Below are 16,390 nucleotides of genomic sequence, written 5' to 3'. Positions count from 1 at the left end.
AGTTGGATGGGGTACAGTGTGTGTGAGGGTGGGGAGTCGGATGGGGTACAGAGTGTGTGAGGGTGGGGAGTTGGATGGGGTACAGTGTGTGTGAGGGTGGGGAGTTGGATGGGGTACAGTGTGTGTGTGAGGGTGGGGAGTTGGATGGGGTACAGTGTGTGTGAGGGTGGGGAGTTGGATGGGGTACAGTGTGTGTGAGGGTGGGGAGTTGGATGGGGTACAGTGTGTGTGAGGGTGGGGAGTTGGATGGGGTACATTGTGTGTGAGGGTGGGGAGTTGGATGGTGTACAGTGTGTGTGAGGGTGGGGAGTTGGATGGGGTACAGTGTGTGTGAGGGTGGGGAGTTGGATGGGGTACAGTGTGTGTGAATGGTGGGGAGTTGGATGGGGTACAGTGTGTGTGAGGGTGGGGAGTTGGATTGGGTACAGTGTGTGTGAGGGTGGGGAGTTGGATGGGGTACAGTTTGTGTGTGTGAGGGTGGGGAGCTGGATGGGGTACAGTGTGTGTGAGGGTGGGGAGTTGGATGGGGTACAGTGTGTGTGAGGGTGGGGAGTTGGATGGGGTACAGTGTGTGTGAGGGTGGGGAGTTGGATGGGGTACAGTGTGTGTGAAGGTGGGGAGTTGGATGGGGTACAGTTTGTGTGTGTGAGGGTGGGGAGTTGGATGGGGTACAGTGTGTGTCAGGGTGGGGAGTCGGATGGGGTACAGTGTGTGTGAGGGTGGGAAGTTGGATGGGGTACAGTGTGTGTGAGGGTGGGGAGTTGGATGGGGTACAGTGTGTGTGAGGGTGGGGAGTTGGATGGGGTACAGTGTGTGTGAGGGTGGGAAGTTGGATGGGGTACAGTGTGTGTGAGGGTGGGGAGTTGGATGGGGTACAGTGTTTGTGAGGGTGGGGAGTTGGATGGGGTACAGTTTGTGTGTGTGAGGGTGGGGAGTTGGATGGGGTACAGTGTGTGTGAGGGTGGGGAGTTGGATGGGGTACAGTGTGTGTGAGGGTGGGGAGTTGGATGGGGTACAGTGTGTGTGAGGGTGGGGAGTTGGATGGGGTACAGTGTGTGTGAGGGTGGGGAGTTGGATGGGGTACAGTGTGTGTGAGGGTGGGGAGTTGGATGGGGTACAGTGTGTGTGAGGGTGGGGAGTTGGATGGGGTACAGTGTGTGTGAGGGTGGGGAGTTGGATGGGGTACAGTGTGTGTGGGGGTGGGGAGTTGGATGGGGTACAGTGTGTGTGAGGGTGGGGAGTCGGATGGGGTACAGTGTGTGTGAGGGTGGGGAGTCGGATGGGGTACAGTTTGTGTGTGTGAGGGTGGGGAGTCGGATGGGGTACAGTGTGTGTGAGGGTGGGGAGTCGGATGGGGTACAGTGTGTGTGAGGGTGGGGAGTCGGATGGGGTACAGTGTGTGTGAGGGTGGGGAGTTGGATGGGGTAGTGCGTGTGAGGGTGGGGAGTCGGATGGGGTACAGTGTGTGTGAGGGTGGGGAGTCGGATGGGGTACAGTGTGTGTGAGGGTGGGGAGTCGGATGGGGTACAGTGTGTGTGAGGGTGGGGAGTCGGATGGGGTACAGTGTGTGAGGGTGGGGAGTCGGATCGGGTACAGTGTGTGTGAGGGTGGGGAGTCGGATGGGGTACAGTGTGTGTGAGGGTGGGGAGTCGGATGGGGTACAGTGTGTGTGAGGGTGGGGAGTCGGATGGGGTACAGTGTGTGTGAGGGTGGGGAGTTGGATGGGGTACAGTGTGTGTGAGGGTGGGGAGTTGGATGGGGTACAGTGTGTGTGAGGGTGGGGAGTTGGATGGGATACAGTGTGTGTGAGGGTGGGGAGTTGGATGGGGTACAGTGTGTGTGAGGGTGGGGAGTTGGATGGGGTACAGTGTGTGTGAGGGTGGGGAGTTGGATGGGGTACAGTGTGTGTGAGGGTGGGGTACAGTGTGTGTGAGGGTGGGGAGTTGGATGGGGTACAGTGTGTGTGAGGGTGGGGAGTTGGATGGGCTACAGTGTGTGTGAGGGTGGGGAGTTGGATGGGGTACAGTGTGTGTGAGGGTGGGGACAGAAGTGTTCCGCAAAGCAGTCACCCAATCTGTGTTTGGTCTCCCCAATGTAGAGGAGACCACATCGTGAGCAGCGAATACAGTATACCAAATTGAAAGAAGTAGAAGTAAATCGCTGTTTCACCTGGAAGGAGTGTTTGGGGCCCTGGACAATGGGAAGAGAGGAGGTGTTAGTGTCACTGGTCACTGTTTGCTGATGATCTAGGCCGGAGTGTAGGAGCCGAGGATGTCTGTTTACTGTCTTCAGTGAGATGCGGGCGGCTGAGCCAGTCCGGAATGTGGAGCAGGGAAACGGTGTAATATTGACCAGGCTCCAGCAGCTCCATTTGATAAAGCAGAAACTATTAATTTTGGCATGACTCATTGCAGTAGCGTGTGTCTGGTTTACTCAAAGTACAAGGGAAGCTGTGGAGAAATACTTCATTTCCTGAACAGGAAGGGATTCCATTCAATCAATGGCCGGCTGGTCCATTCCCCCATTCCCACTGCTGTCTTTCACCCAGCCGCTGTGAAGCTTTCTCCTCCATCTGGATATTAGGGCATAGATTTGAGTCTTCACTGACCACTGCTGGTGTGTCACGGTGCTCGTTGGCGTGAAATGCAGTCGTACCCAGGTATTGGTACACAGATCATAACCAGGCATGAATCAATCAGTCACAATCCATAATAACAACAGTAAATGCTGGAAAAACTCAACAGGCCAGGCAACATCCGTGGAGAGAAAATAGAGTCAACGTTTCGGGTGAAAACCCCTTTGTCAAGACTAAAGAAGCACAGGAAATGAAATGGATTAAAAGGCCAGGCTAGGAGAGAACAAAAGAGAAGAGACATTAAGAGGTATTCAAAACCAGACGAGATGGTGATGGGACTAGTGGAGACAAAGGACGGCTCTCGATTAGGTGTGAAATGCGCTGGCAGAATGGGAGACAGCTGCCATGTGGGGGAGAAAAAGAAAAAAAAAAGGTGGGGGGAAAGCCAAAACAAAGGTGTGGATAAAAAATATAAGTAAAAATGTAATAGGGGCCGAGGTTATGATCTGAAATTGTTGAACTCGATATTGAGTCCGGAAGGCTGTAAAGTGCCTAATCGGAAGATGAGGTGCTGTTCCTCGATCCATGTTCCTCGGTCACAATCCATGCCTTGGATTTGGGAGAAAGTGTGTGAGGATGTGAGTGAAGGACTGGTCCACACGCCACTCCTGGTGATGAGCTAGTGAACACGGTGAGGGGGTAACCATGTCGCACACATGCTTAGCTCCGAGCACGGTGTCTGCCCTGGCAGAGCTGCCACCAATGTTTCGCCCTGTGTTGCTGTGCACGGGGTTGTGGAGTCGGCACGGATCCCAGCTGTGCACGGGGTTGTGGAGTCGGCACGGACCCCAGCTGTGCAAGGGGTTGTGGAGTCGGCACGGACCCCAGCTGTGCACGGGGTTGTGGAGTCGGCACGGATCCCAGCTGTGCACGGGGTTGTGGAGTCGGCACGGACCCCAGCTGTGCACGGGGTTGTGGAGTCGGCACGGATCCCAGCTGTGCACGGGGTTGTGGAGTCGGCACGGACCCCAGCTGTGCACGGGGTTGTGGAGTCGGCACGGACCCCAGCTGTGCACGGGGTTGTGGAGTCGGCACGGACCCCAGCTGTGCACGGGGTTGTGGAGTCGGCACAGACCCCAGCAGCGTAAAGAGGCAGGGGAGAAAACAGTGGCCGAGCTGCATCTCCTTCAGCATTTAGATTGCTGCCAGGCGCCTCCGCCAGTCACACTGTCTGGTTAATTCGGGGTAAATACTGTGCCGTGTTGCCACGGTGATAATGACAGATAAAGTGATGTACAACGTTATTGGGTCATTAGCATCTGATTTGAATTCTCCGCCCACATTTGAGCTGGCGTCACTTCCACGGAAAATCTGTTGGGGGAAAATATACAAGGATCCGCCTCCCACCGCCCGTGACTGCTGCTAAATGGGTGGCAAACGACAGCAAAATCCTGCCTTGTACAGCTTTCCAAATGTTTGCATTTATAATAGACTGATTGCAATAAAACATCTGGATCCCTTCTGTACATGGCTCATTATCCCAACGTGACATGTTTCTAAGGACCGTTTCCATTATAAATGTTGACATATAGTGAGGAAAGGTGTGACTGTGATAGATGACGAGAAACTGAGCATTTATATACCTTTAATGTACAGAGTGACTATTAATAAACAAACTGATTTTTGGAAAAATAAAAGCTTTGGTTTTGGTGATTCACATCACCCGAATAAAATGTTTCAATTGTAAAATGTTCATAATTAATACGGTTAAAATATTGCTACAAAATTAAATCAGCTTTGTAGTTTGTTTAAAATATACGTAAATATGTTCTTAAAATAAAATTGGTAGTACAGGTTAAGAAAAGGTTTCCGCTGCCTCAGTTACTGGTGGAATCCCCGAGCAAGGAAGAGAAATGAAACTCAAGTGGTTTGTGGGATACAGCTGTGCGCTGATGTGGACTTTCCTGATCTTGCTGCAGATTTCTGTTGAGACCTGAAGAAACACTGAAGGAATGAGACTCGAGCAGCTAGCTGTGGCTTGGGAGCTGACACCGACACCAGCACCAGTTCCAGTCCCAGCAGAGGCACATTGTTCTAGTTTCTATGATGAAGTGAACAGAGGAGTCAACAAGGAGGGGGAATCACACGCAAACTGCAGCAATTATATGAAATGCAGAAGATGTACAGAGAAAGCTGACTGTCCGACCCACGGTAACGCACGGCTCGGGGCAAATGGTGACACTTTCTGGCACTGTCAGCTGCACCATTGTGAAGAGGTTCTGAGTGGAAGGGGGAAGAGACACAGAGAAAGGGTTCCATACAACTCCCAGTGGTCATGTTGTATGGCCTGACAGGGTCGATACTGAGAGGTTGTTTCCCCTGGCTGGAGAGTCTAGAACCGGGGGTCACAGTCTCAGGATAAGGGGTCGGCCATTTAAGACCGAGATGAGGAGAAATTTCTTCATTCAAAGGGTGGTGAACCTTTGGAATTCTCCACCCCAGAGGGCTGTGGAGGCTCAGTCGTTGAGTATATTCAAGACTGAGATCGATAGATTTTTGGACTCTAGGGGAATCAAGGGATATGGGGATCGGCTGGGAAAGTGGAGTTGAGGTCGATGATCAGCCATGATCTTATTGAATGAGTGGAGCAGGCTCGAGGGGCCGACTCCTGCTCCGAATTCTTATGATCTAATCACAGCTCCATCAAAATCTGGGGGCAGGCTGTGCCTCTCACACGAGAGGTTTCCAGAGACTGAGGACAGGAAATGAGGGACTTTTCACATCTTAGTCAAAATTACAGAAAAACTTCATCACGTCAAAATTACAGAAAAACTTCATCACATGAAAAAAAAATCAGTTCAGATTCCAAACTTAGTCTAATAATGCTCAGTCTGCAAGTCAAGAAGAGTAAGGCAGGAGACTGTTCTTCAGGAACTTTCTTCATTTTCTTCAGAGTGCTTTGAAGGTACTAAAACAAAAGAAACATGAGATTTACTGGGGGCACTGGGAGCGAGGGGGACACTGGGAGCGAGGGGGGCACTGGGAGCGAGGGGGACACTGGGAGCGAGGGGGACACTGGGAGCGAGGGGGACACTGGGAGCGAGGGGGACACTGGGAGCGAGGGGGACACTGGGAGCGAGGGGGACACTGGGAGCGAGGGGGGCACTGGGAGCGAGGGGGACACTGGGAGCGAGGGGGGCACTGGGAGCGAGGGGGACACTGGGAGCGAGGGGGACACTGGGAGCGAGGGGGACACTGGGAGCGAGGGGGACACGGGGTATCAGTTCAGAAGGTTGCACATCAAGAATACTGTTATGACCTGTGGGTGTAAAGTTTCAGTGTACACATAGTACAAAGTGCAGGTTACATCAGTAAATTATCTATTTGTTTACATTGTATTAATAAATTATTCCGTAGAATTTAGGGGAAGGTGACTTGAAGTTCCTCCTCACACCGCGAAACTCCAAACCAACGCTCATCCTGCAGCAGATGGTGCACTTTACTAATGTCCCCCACACCCCCCTTCCCCCTACAGCCCTTTCATGTTAATAGCGGACACACCCCCTGGTTAGAGAGATTTTGGCCCATATTTCCCGATGCCTACGGGTGTGTACGAGTTGTACGAATCGCATGCGCTGAAAACTGGCATTTCCGATCTGTCAAGAATCCTCCTGACAGATCGGACGCCTGCCCTGGAGAAGGGCCTCTGCGGGGGGAGAGTTCCACTTTCTGCAGAACCTCCGCCTGCTGAAATCCCTTAAAAATCTTACGCCTGGTAAAAGCAGGTGTAAGACCTGCTTTTACCAGCACAAGAGTTTAAAAAAAGTTAAAAAATCTTTCATTTAAAATTTAAAAATACTTTTAAAAAAGGTAAGTTTATTTTTAGCCCTGTAAAAAACTTTGTTTTTCAAAAAATTAAATTTGTTTAAAATATTTAATTTAATGTAATTTTAACTCATTTTAAAAATGTGATTTAAAAAAAAAATGTATTTAATGTTTTAGTGTCTTTTTTCCAGTGATCCCCATTCATATATTTGACCGGTCCACCTGTCAAAAGTATGAAAGGAGATTCCCTTCTCCCATTGGCTAGCCTGGCCCACGTGATCCAGGGATGCTTGTGAACCGCCTGCGCCCCTGGGATACCTGGGCCCTGCGCATTCCGACTGTGGAGAGGCCCAGAATCGGAAATGGCCTCACCTTGGGAGCCCTCAGGTAAGGGCGTAGATTTTTCCCGATAGGAGACATCCGCACGCAGGAAGCCTCCGATCGGAAATTATGGGCCACTATCTGGAATGTTCCTGGGGAAAACTGGTCTTCTAGGGGAGCCTCAGTCTGTGAATGAATCCTTCAATTGCTAATTGTTAAACTAACACAGTTTCATGAGTTGTGATTCAGCGATAATAAAACGGGTGAGGATGAGCGGTGATAAAATGTGTAACCCACCTAGAAATGGGACGCAGTTATTATCTTCCCATTAGCAGCTGCCACCACTTTGGCTTTTTCTGAATCAGCTAACACGTCTCCAATATTTTCAGCGCTCGATTTTTGGTTTCTTTTCTACAAAAGAAGCAATAATCAACATCACATGAGCAACACAAGCTGTGCCGGAGCCCAAAACACCCACGATGACACCTGTCCTGGTGCCCCTGCCAGGGACATGCACCTGTCCTGGTGCCCCTGCTGGGGATATGCACCTGTCCTGGTGCCCCTGCTGGGGATATGCACCTGCCGGGGACATGCACCTGTCCTGGTGCCCCTGCCGGGGACATGCACCTGTCCTGGTGCCCCTGCCAGGGACATGCACCTGTCCTGGTGCCCCTGCTGGGGACATGCACCTGTCCTGGTGCCCCTGCCAGGGACATGCACCTGTCCTGGTGCCCCTGCTGGGGACATGCACCTGTCCTGGTGCCCCTGCCAGGGACATGCACCTGTCCTGGTGCCCCTGCTGGGGACATGCACCTGTCCTGGTGCCCCTGCCAGGGACATGCACCTGTCCTGGTGCCCCTGCTGGGGACATGCACCTGTCCTGGTGCCCCTGCTGGGGACATGCACCTGCTGGGGACATGCACCTGTCCTGGTGCCCCTGCCAGGGACATGCACCTGTCCTGGTGCCCCTGCTGGGGACATGCACCTGTCCTGGTGCCCCTGCCAGGGACATGCACCTGCTGGGGACATGCACCTGTCCTGGTGCCCCTGCTGGGGACATGCACCTGTCCTGGTGCCCCTGCTGGGGACATGCACCTGTCCTGGTGCCCCTGCCAGGGACATGCACCTGTCCTGGTGCCCCTGCTGGGGACATGCACCTGTCCTGGTGCCCCTGCCAGGGACATGCACCTGTCCTGGTGCCCCTGCTGGGGACATGCACCTGTCCTGGTGCCCCTGCTGGGGACATGCACCTGCTGGGGACATGCACCTGTCCTGGTGCCCCTGCCAGGGACATGCACCTGTCCTGGTGCCCCTGCCGGGGACATGCACCTGTCCTGGTGCCCCTGCCAGGGACATGCACCTGCTGGGGACATGCACCTGTCCTGGTGCCCCTGCTGGGGACATGCACCTGTCCTGGTGCCCCTGCTGGGGACATGCACCTGTCCTGGTGCCCCTACTGGGGACATGCACCTGCCGACACCAGCAGACACTCCAGGGTCAGAGACTCCGTCACTAGGGGCACATCTAAGGTGGAGGGGGGAGAGATCTGCGTCCAGTCCCTACCCCTTGCTCCGGCGATGGCAGTGTTTCAGGCAGGCAGGTTCTCTCCAGAATCCCGGTGTACAGCTCGATCAGGCGGGATGAGTCTACACCCAGTTTCCAGCTGTTTCGATGGACTCTTACTTAAATTACTGAAGTGCCCGGAGGGGTCCGGATTCCCAGGACGCGGATGTTTCCGTTCAGATTCTGCGACTCCACTAACTTTGTTACTAAAATCGGTGTCAATTGGTTTAGTATTTGTGGGATTGTAGGATTAGTTTTCAGCCAGTCACAATCAGAATCACATGCACTGTATAAGTGACAGGGTTCATTTGGCTATTAATAGAAGAAATGTTTAATTATCACACTCCAGCTGAAGGAACAGCAGTTTGTAATATGCCCATCACATTCTATATTGCCCTGGTGCGCTTTGCTGTAATACATGTTAAAATTCGACTACTGAGCAAAACTTAGCTCCTGAGGGGTTAAATGCGCAGGAGGAATGGGATGGAGGCTTTGATTAAATCCGGACAAGGAGTGTGAACCAGCATGCTGCAGACAATGCAAGATAACACATTCTCGTGACAACTCTATTCCTTGAATGCATCAGGGTCATTGCCAATTTAGGCTGGGGGGAGTGGTCTGGTCTTGGGTGAGGAGTCGGCAGTTTGACAAAAACTGACACGAGAGTCTAGCAGAGGAGACGACAGGAAGAGGGCAACAAGATCAAAATTAATAACTTGCATTTATATAACAACAGAAAAGGTTCCCCGAGGTGCATCACACAGGCTGAACCAATGCAAGGGGGTGATAAAAGCTCGGTCAGAGATGGGTTTAAGGAAGGTCTTAAAGGACGGAGAGGAGGTGAAGGACATGGTTGACCTACCATGGTTGACATGGCCCTCGACCGTGTCTGTCCTCTGCCCCTCCCTCCCAGAACCACGATAGGGTTTCCCTTGCCCTCACCTTTCACCCCACCAGCCAACACATTCAACAGATCATCCTGCGCCATTTCCGCCACCTCCAGCGTGATCCCACCACCAAACAAATCTTCCCCTCCCCCCCTTTTCAGCATTCCGAAGGGACCGCTCCCTCCGCGACACCCTGATCCACTCCTCTATCACCCCCAACACCCCTTCCCCTTTGCCCGGCACCTTCCCATGCAAATGCAGGAGATGCAACACCTGCCCTTTTACCTCCTCTCTTCCCACTGTCCAGGGCCCCAAACACTCCTTCCAGGTGAAACAGCGATTTATTTGTACTTCTTGCAATTTAGTATACTGTATTCGCTGCTCACGATGCTGCATTGGGGAGACCAAACGCAGATTGGGTGACCGCTTTGCGGAACACCTCCGTTCAGTCCACAAACGTGACCCCGAGCTTCCGGTCGCCTGTCACTTTAATTCTCCGCTCCACTCCCACTCTGACCTCAGCCTCTTACACTGTTCCAACGAAGCTCAGCGTAAGCTCGAGGAACAGCACCTTATCTTTCGATTAGGCACTTTACAGACTGATATGCCTATCAATTAGTCCAATAAAAGGCGACGAGTTAAGAACGTAACTGAAGGTTTTTATTGGCTAAATAACAGAGCCCACCCTCGTGGGTGATCCGATCCAACAGGGAGGAATACTAGCCAGTCAGCTACCTTTATACCTGGGCAGGTAATGGGCGGAGTCGGAGGTGGTCAGCCCAGGTATAACAGTGCGACAAGAGGCGACCTCGTGTAGTGATGTGACAGTGAGAACAGTGAGAACAATATACAGTGATAACTATAACAGTGGTTTACCACATTCACCCCTTGTTTAGATTAGAGTCCGGCGGGGTGAAGTGTATTACCAGCTCTGGTATGTCAGTCTGTCCGGAGGCTTCGTTAGCCTCTCCGATCGTCGCAGCGGCGGTGTTACATTATCCGGTGTTAAAGCTGGTGTCTGCGTAGTCGGCAAAGGCTCGTGGGGTTCCGGCATGCCGTCTACCTCGGCTGGACTCGGGGGGTTGGGAGGGGGGGGTGAGGGTGCGAGGTCTCGTAAGGAGACAGTGTCCTCCCGTCCGTCTGGGTAAGCCACATAGGCGTACTGGGGGTTGGCGTGCAGGAGGTTCACCTTCTCGACCAGGGGGTCCGTTTTATGGGCCCTCACGTGCTTTCGCAGCAAGACGGGTCCCGGAGAGGTCAGCCAGGTTGGTAGGGTGGTTCCCGTAGTCGACTTCCTGGGGAAGACAAACATTCGAGCATGGGGGGTGGTGTTAATGGCAGTGCAAAGTAGTGACCGGATGGAGTGCAGCGCAATCGGGAGGACCTCTTGCCAGCGGGAGGTTGGGAGGCCCTTAGACTTTAAGGCTAAGAGGGTGGCCTTCCATACCGTCGCGTTCTCTCTTTCCACCTGGCCGTTCCCTCGGGGGTTGTAGCTGGTGGTCCTGCTTGCTGCAATACCCCTCTCCAATAGGAACTGACGGAGTTCCTCGCTCATGAAGGAGGCGCCCCGGTCACTATGTATATAGTTCGGGAACCCGAACAAGGCGAAGAGTTTGTTCAGGCATTTAATGACCGTGTTACTGGTCATGTCTGGGCAGGGGAAGGCAAAGGGGAAACGGGAGTACTCATCAACGATGTTGAGGAAGTACACATTACGGTCGGATGACGGTAGGGGCCCCTTGAAGTCGATGCTCAGACGCTCGAAGGGGCGGGTGGCCTTGATCAGGCTTGCTCTGTCCGGCTTATAGAAGTGCGGTTTGCACTCAGCACAGATCTGGCAGTTCCTGGTCATGGTCCTGACCTCCTCGATGGAGTATGGCAGGTTGCGGGCCTTAATGAAATGGTAGAGTCTGGTGACTCCGGGGTGGCAGAGGTCATTGTGGAGGGTCTGAAGTCTATCACTTTGCGCGCTGGCGCATGTAATGCGTGAAAGAGCATCAGGGGGGTCGTTCAGTTTACCGGGCCGGTACAAGATCTCATAATCATAGGTGGAAAGCTCGATTCTCCATCTCAAGATTTTGTCGTTCTTGATCTTGCCCCTCAGCTTGTTATTAAACATGAAGGCAACCGAGCGTTGGTCGGTGAGGAGGGTAAATCGTTTGCCTGCCAAGTAGTGCCTCCAGCGCCGTACTGCCTCCACAATTGCCTGGGCTTCCTTCTCGACCGACGAGTGTCGGGTCTCGGGGCCCTGTAGGGTCCTTGAGAAGAAGGCTACCGGCCTACCCTCCTGGTTAAGGGTAGCGGCTAGGGCGAAGTCGGATGCATCGCTCTCCACTTGGAAGGGGATTGACTCATCCACTGCGTGCATTGTGGCCTTGGCTATGTCTCCCTTAATGAGGGAGAAGGCCGCGCACGCCTCTTCCGTGAGGGGGAAGGATGTGGTTTTCAGGAGGGGTCTGGCTTTGTCCGCATAATTGGGTACCCATTGGGCATAGTAGGCGAAAAGCCCCAGGGTTCTCCTAAGTGCTTTTGGACAGTGGGGGAGGGGTAGCTCCATGAGGGGGCGCATTCTTTCGGGGTCGGGGCCGATGACTCCGTTCTCTACTACACAGCCAAGGATGGCAAGGCGCGCTGTGTTAAACACGCATTTCTCCTTATTGTAGGTGAGGTTCAGCCGTTGGGCCGTACGGAGGAATTTCTCCAGATTCACGTCATGGTCCTGCCGGTTGCGGCCGCAGATGGTGACGTTATCGAGATAGGGGAAAGTGGCCTGTAGTCCGTTCTGGTCAACCATCCGGTCCATCTCCCGTTGGAAAACCGAGACCCCGTTGGTGACACCAAAGGGGACCCTAAGGAATTGGTAGAGGCGGCCATTCGCCTCGAAGGCGGTGTACTGGCTGTCCTCCGGGCTGATGGGGAGTTGGTGGTAGGCCGACTTGAGGTCGATGGTCGAGAATACGCGGTATTGTGCAATCTCATTGACCATGTCCGATATGCGGGGGAGGGGGTATGCGTCCAGCTGGGTGTATCTGTTTATGGTCTGGCTGTAGTCGATAACCAGGCGATTTTTGTCGCCGGTCTTGACTACCACCACCTGGGCACGCCAGGGGCTGCTGCTCCCCTCAATAATGCCCTCCTTCAGGAGTCGCTGCACCTCAGAGCTAATGAAGGCTCTGTCCCCAGCGCTGTACCGCCTGCTCTTAGTAGCGACAGGTTTGCAGTCGGGGGTGAGGTTAGCGAACAGGGAAGGTGGCGGTACCTTGAGGGTGGATAGGCTGCAGGTGTTACGCGGTGGGCGGTTTAACTTTCGCTGGTTGTCGACTGTGAGTGGGGGGAGGGGTCCACCGTATGCTAGGGTTACACTTTGGAGGTGGGATTGGAAGTCCAGCCCTAGTATGACGGCAGCGCACAGCTGGGGGAGTACGAGGAGTTTAAAATTTTTATACTCTGTCCCTTTAACCGACAATGTCACGACACAGTAGCCGCTGATGTCTGTGGCGTGCGACCTCGATGCCATCGAGATGCAGCTGCGCGTTGGCAGGACGGGGAGGGAGTAGTGGCTCACCGTGTCTGGGTGGATGAAGCTCTCCGTGCTTCCGCTGTCGAACAGGCAGGTCGTGGCGTGGCCGTTGACTTTGATGTCCATCATTGAGCTGGCCAGGTGGTGCGGGCGGGCTTGATCCAGGGTCACGGAAGCTAGGGTGTAGATGAGCGCGTCGTTGTCATGACAAGATGGCGGCGAAGATGGCGGCCCCCGTAGTTCACATGAGGCTCTGTTTAAATCGTTTGCCCCGCACAAAGATGGCCGCCCCTGCTGTTCCCATGAGGCTCTGCAGGCTTCGGCTGCCCCGCACAAAGATGGCCGCCCCTGGTTTTCCCATGAGGCTCTGCAGGCTTCGGCTGCCCCGCACAAAGATGGCCGCCCCTGGTTTTCCCATGAGGCTCTGCAGGCTTCGGCTGCCCCGCACAAAGATGGCCGCCCCCAGGGTTCGCATGAGGCACTGCTGGCTTCTGAGGATTTGCTTCTGCAGGCCTTGGAGAAGTGGCCTTTCTTGAGGCAGGTTTTGCAGGTCGAGTTTTTGGCTGGGCAGCGCGACCTCGGATGCTTCTCCTGGCCGCAAAAGAAGCAGCCAGCGGCCCGATCGGGGTTGCCTGATGTCGGGGCCGGTACCGGGGCTAGCGGGCCCGGTCGGATCCGTGATGCAGACGCTGAGGTAGGTCCCGGGGGCAGCGCTGTGAAGGGTGGTGGGGTGGGGGTCGGGCCCGAGTCCCAGGGTCGCGAATAGTACCTGGCAAACGCTTCCTGGTCTTGCTGGGTGGCCTCTAGGGTGAGGGCGAGGGCTTCGGCCTTGTCCAGGTCTATGTCCTTAGCTTCAAGCAGTCTTTGCCGTGTGTAGTCGGAACGTAGGCCTCTCACCAAGGCGTCGCGGACATTGTCTTCCATGTTCGCAGTAGCCGTCACCGCTTTAAAGTCACAGTTCCTGCCGAGTTGTCTCAGCGCTCGTGAAAATTCAGCTATCGATTCTCCTGGCTGTTGCTGGTGAGATCTTAAGAGATGCCTAGTGTACATGTAGTTTACCGGGCTCCGGTACTGCTGTTTCAGTAGGTTGATGGCGTCGTCGTACGTAGTCATGTCCTGGATGAGTGTATATACTCTCGGGCTCGCTTGGGCTTTCAGGACTCTTAGTTTGGATCTCTGAGGGACGACGGCTTCCTCCAGGTACGATTCGAAGCAGTCCAGCCAGTGTTTGAAGTCGTTGGCTGAGTTTGGTGCCTGTGGGTTTAGATCCAGGTATGGTGGTTTCAAGGCTTGCAGCCAAGCCGGCTGGTGTGGCCCGTTGTCTGGAGGCTGCTGTTGCTGTGCTGCTGGGTGAGCTCCTTGCTGTTGCTGTTCATTATCAGACATCTTTAAAATTTAGTCAATAAAATTGATATGCCTATCAATTAGTCCAATAAAAGGCGACGAGTTAAGAACGTAACTGAAGGTTTTTATTGGCTAAATAACAGAGCCCACCCTCGTGGGTGATCCGATCCAACAGGGAGGAATACTAGCCAGTCAGCTACCTTTATACCTGGGCAGGTAATGGGCGGAGTCGGAGGTGGTCAGCCCAGGTATAACAGTGCGACAAGAGGCGACCTCGTGTAGTGATGTGACAGTGAGAACAGTGAGAACAATATACAGTGATAACTATAACAGTGGTTTACCACACAGACTTCTGGACTCAACCTCGAGTTCAACAATTTCAGACCATGACCTCTGCCCCTATTTATACTTTTCTTCCCCCTTGTCTTCTCACACGGCAACTGTTGATGATTCTGCCGTCGTCATTCACACCTCATCTAGAGTCCTCTTGTGTTTCTGTACTTGTCCCATTACCTCTCTTTATGCCTCGCACCATCATCCCTTTTGTCAGTCAATCTCTCCAGCCTTCCAGCCTGTCGCAGACCCTCCCTTTGTTCTTTCCTCCCCTCCTCCCTGCCCCTGCTTAAAAATCACTCTTCTCTAACCTTTCCCAGTTCTGACGAAGGGTCCCAGACCTGAAACGTTGACTCCGTTTCTCTCTCCACAATGCTGCCTGACCTGCTGAGTGTTTCCAGCATGTTCTTATGTTATTTCAGATTTCCAGCATTCGCAGTATTTTGCTATTGTGTTGAGGAGGGGGAGGGGTTTTGTGAGAGAATCCCAGAGTCTTCTCCCCATTACTCGCCGCTGTGCTTTCAGCCATCGAGGCCTCAGACTCTGCGATTCCTCCCTAAACTCTTCCACTTTTGGTTTCCCCTCTTAGTCTCCAAGCCAGAGAAGGAATTACTATGTATTTGATTACACCTCTATGAAACGCCTCGCGAGGTCTTTCAATGTAAAAGGCTTTATATAAATGCAAGTTGTTGTATTATCTGAGGTCAGGTTTGTTTTACAGACTAACATCAGATTTACTGTTTGATTTATCTTCAGCTACTTCATAAATGACCTTTCTTCCATCATAAGGTCAGGAGTGGGGACGTTCGCTGATGACTGCACAGTGTTAAGTTCCATTCGCAACTCCTCAGATAATGAAGCAGTTTGTACCTGCTTGCAGCAAGACCTGGACGATATTCATGCTTGGGCTGATAAGTGGCAGGTAACATTCGCGTCACAGAAGTGCCAGGCAATGACTATCTCCAACAAGCGAGAGTCTAACCACCTCCCCATGACATTCAACGGCATTACCATCACCAAATTCCCCATCATCAACATTCTCAGGGGTCACCATTGACCGGAAACTTAACTGGACCAGCCACATAAAGAGCAGGTCAGAGGCTGGGTATTCTGTGGCGAGTGTCTTAGCTCCTGACTCCCCAAAGCCTTTCCACCATCTACAAGGCACAAGTAAGGAGTGTGATGGAATACTCTCCACTTGCCTGGATGAATGTAGCTCCAACAACTCTCAAGAAGCTCGACACCATCCAGAACAAAGCAGCCCATTTGATTGGCACCCCATCCACCACCTTAAACATTCACTCCCTCCACCACCGGCGCACCGTGGCTGCAGTGTGTACCATCTACAAGATGCACTGCAGCAACTCGCCAAGGCTTCTTCGGCAGCTCCTCCCAAACCTACGACCTCTACCACCTAGAAGGACAAGGGCAGCAGGTGCATGGGAACACCACCACCTCCAAGTTCCCCTCCAAGTCGCACAACATCCTGACTTGGAAATATATTGGCCGTTCCTTCATTGTCGCTGGGTCAAAATCCTGGAACTCCCTCCCTAACAGCACTGTGGGAGTACCTTCACCACACGGACTGCAGCGGCTCAAGAAGGCAGCTCACCACTGTTGTGTATGTACCTTTAAGAGAATAACTGGTCTCAGACTGCAGTACCGGCAGTCACCACCCCTGTATAAAAGGCGCTAGTGAGCCTCTTGTTTCAGTTTCACTATTGACTTCCATCAGTAAAGACGTGTTTTGTTCCACTCCTGCTGTCCGTGTCTCAATCATTCACGGACGTAATACTGGCGACGAGCAGATACGAACCTACCTACAGTCTGCACCACCTCCTGGGATCCATTCCTGCAGCGAAGTGAGCAGAGGTCGAGGCCAGAAAGAAAAGAAAGTAAGAGGCAGTAGAAACGGGCGTCGACCGTGGGCATCCGCCCTGTGTTGCGGAGTTGAAGATTGCTGGAGAAGCTGTCGGATGCGGGGCCTGGTTCCTGTCAACGGTGCTTCAGCTAATCGGGCTG

The 16,390-nt window shown here is 53.2% G+C and overlaps 1 protein-coding gene across 1 annotated transcript in view; it reads right to left on the bottom strand.

Moving 5' to 3' along the window:
• Nucleotides 1–4,203: 4,203 nt before the first annotated feature.
• Nucleotides 4,204–16,390, bottom strand: part of LOC147103488 (scavenger receptor class B member 1-like) — a 119,775-nt gene continuing 107,588 nt past the window's right edge. Inside the window, exons 12-13 of the mRNA XM_086011814.1 lie at nt 7,019–7,132; nt 4,204–5,543 (exon numbers count right to left, since the gene is read on the bottom strand). Coding sequence (XP_085867940.1) covers nt 7,019–7,132 — 114 coding nt within the window. The 3' untranslated portion in view covers nt 4,204–5,543. The remainder of the gene's footprint in view (nt 5,544–7,018; nt 7,133–16,390) is intronic.

Source organism: Somniosus microcephalus, chromosome 19, assembly GCF_052327205.1.
Source record: "Somniosus microcephalus isolate GS21.2 chromosome 19, FLI_Smic_1.0, whole genome shotgun sequence".
NCBI lineage: Eukaryota > Metazoa > Chordata > Chondrichthyes > Squaliformes > Somniosidae > Somniosus > Somniosus microcephalus.
Note: the sequence above shows the minus strand (reverse complement) of the source record. Positions and strands in the feature narration are given on the sequence as shown.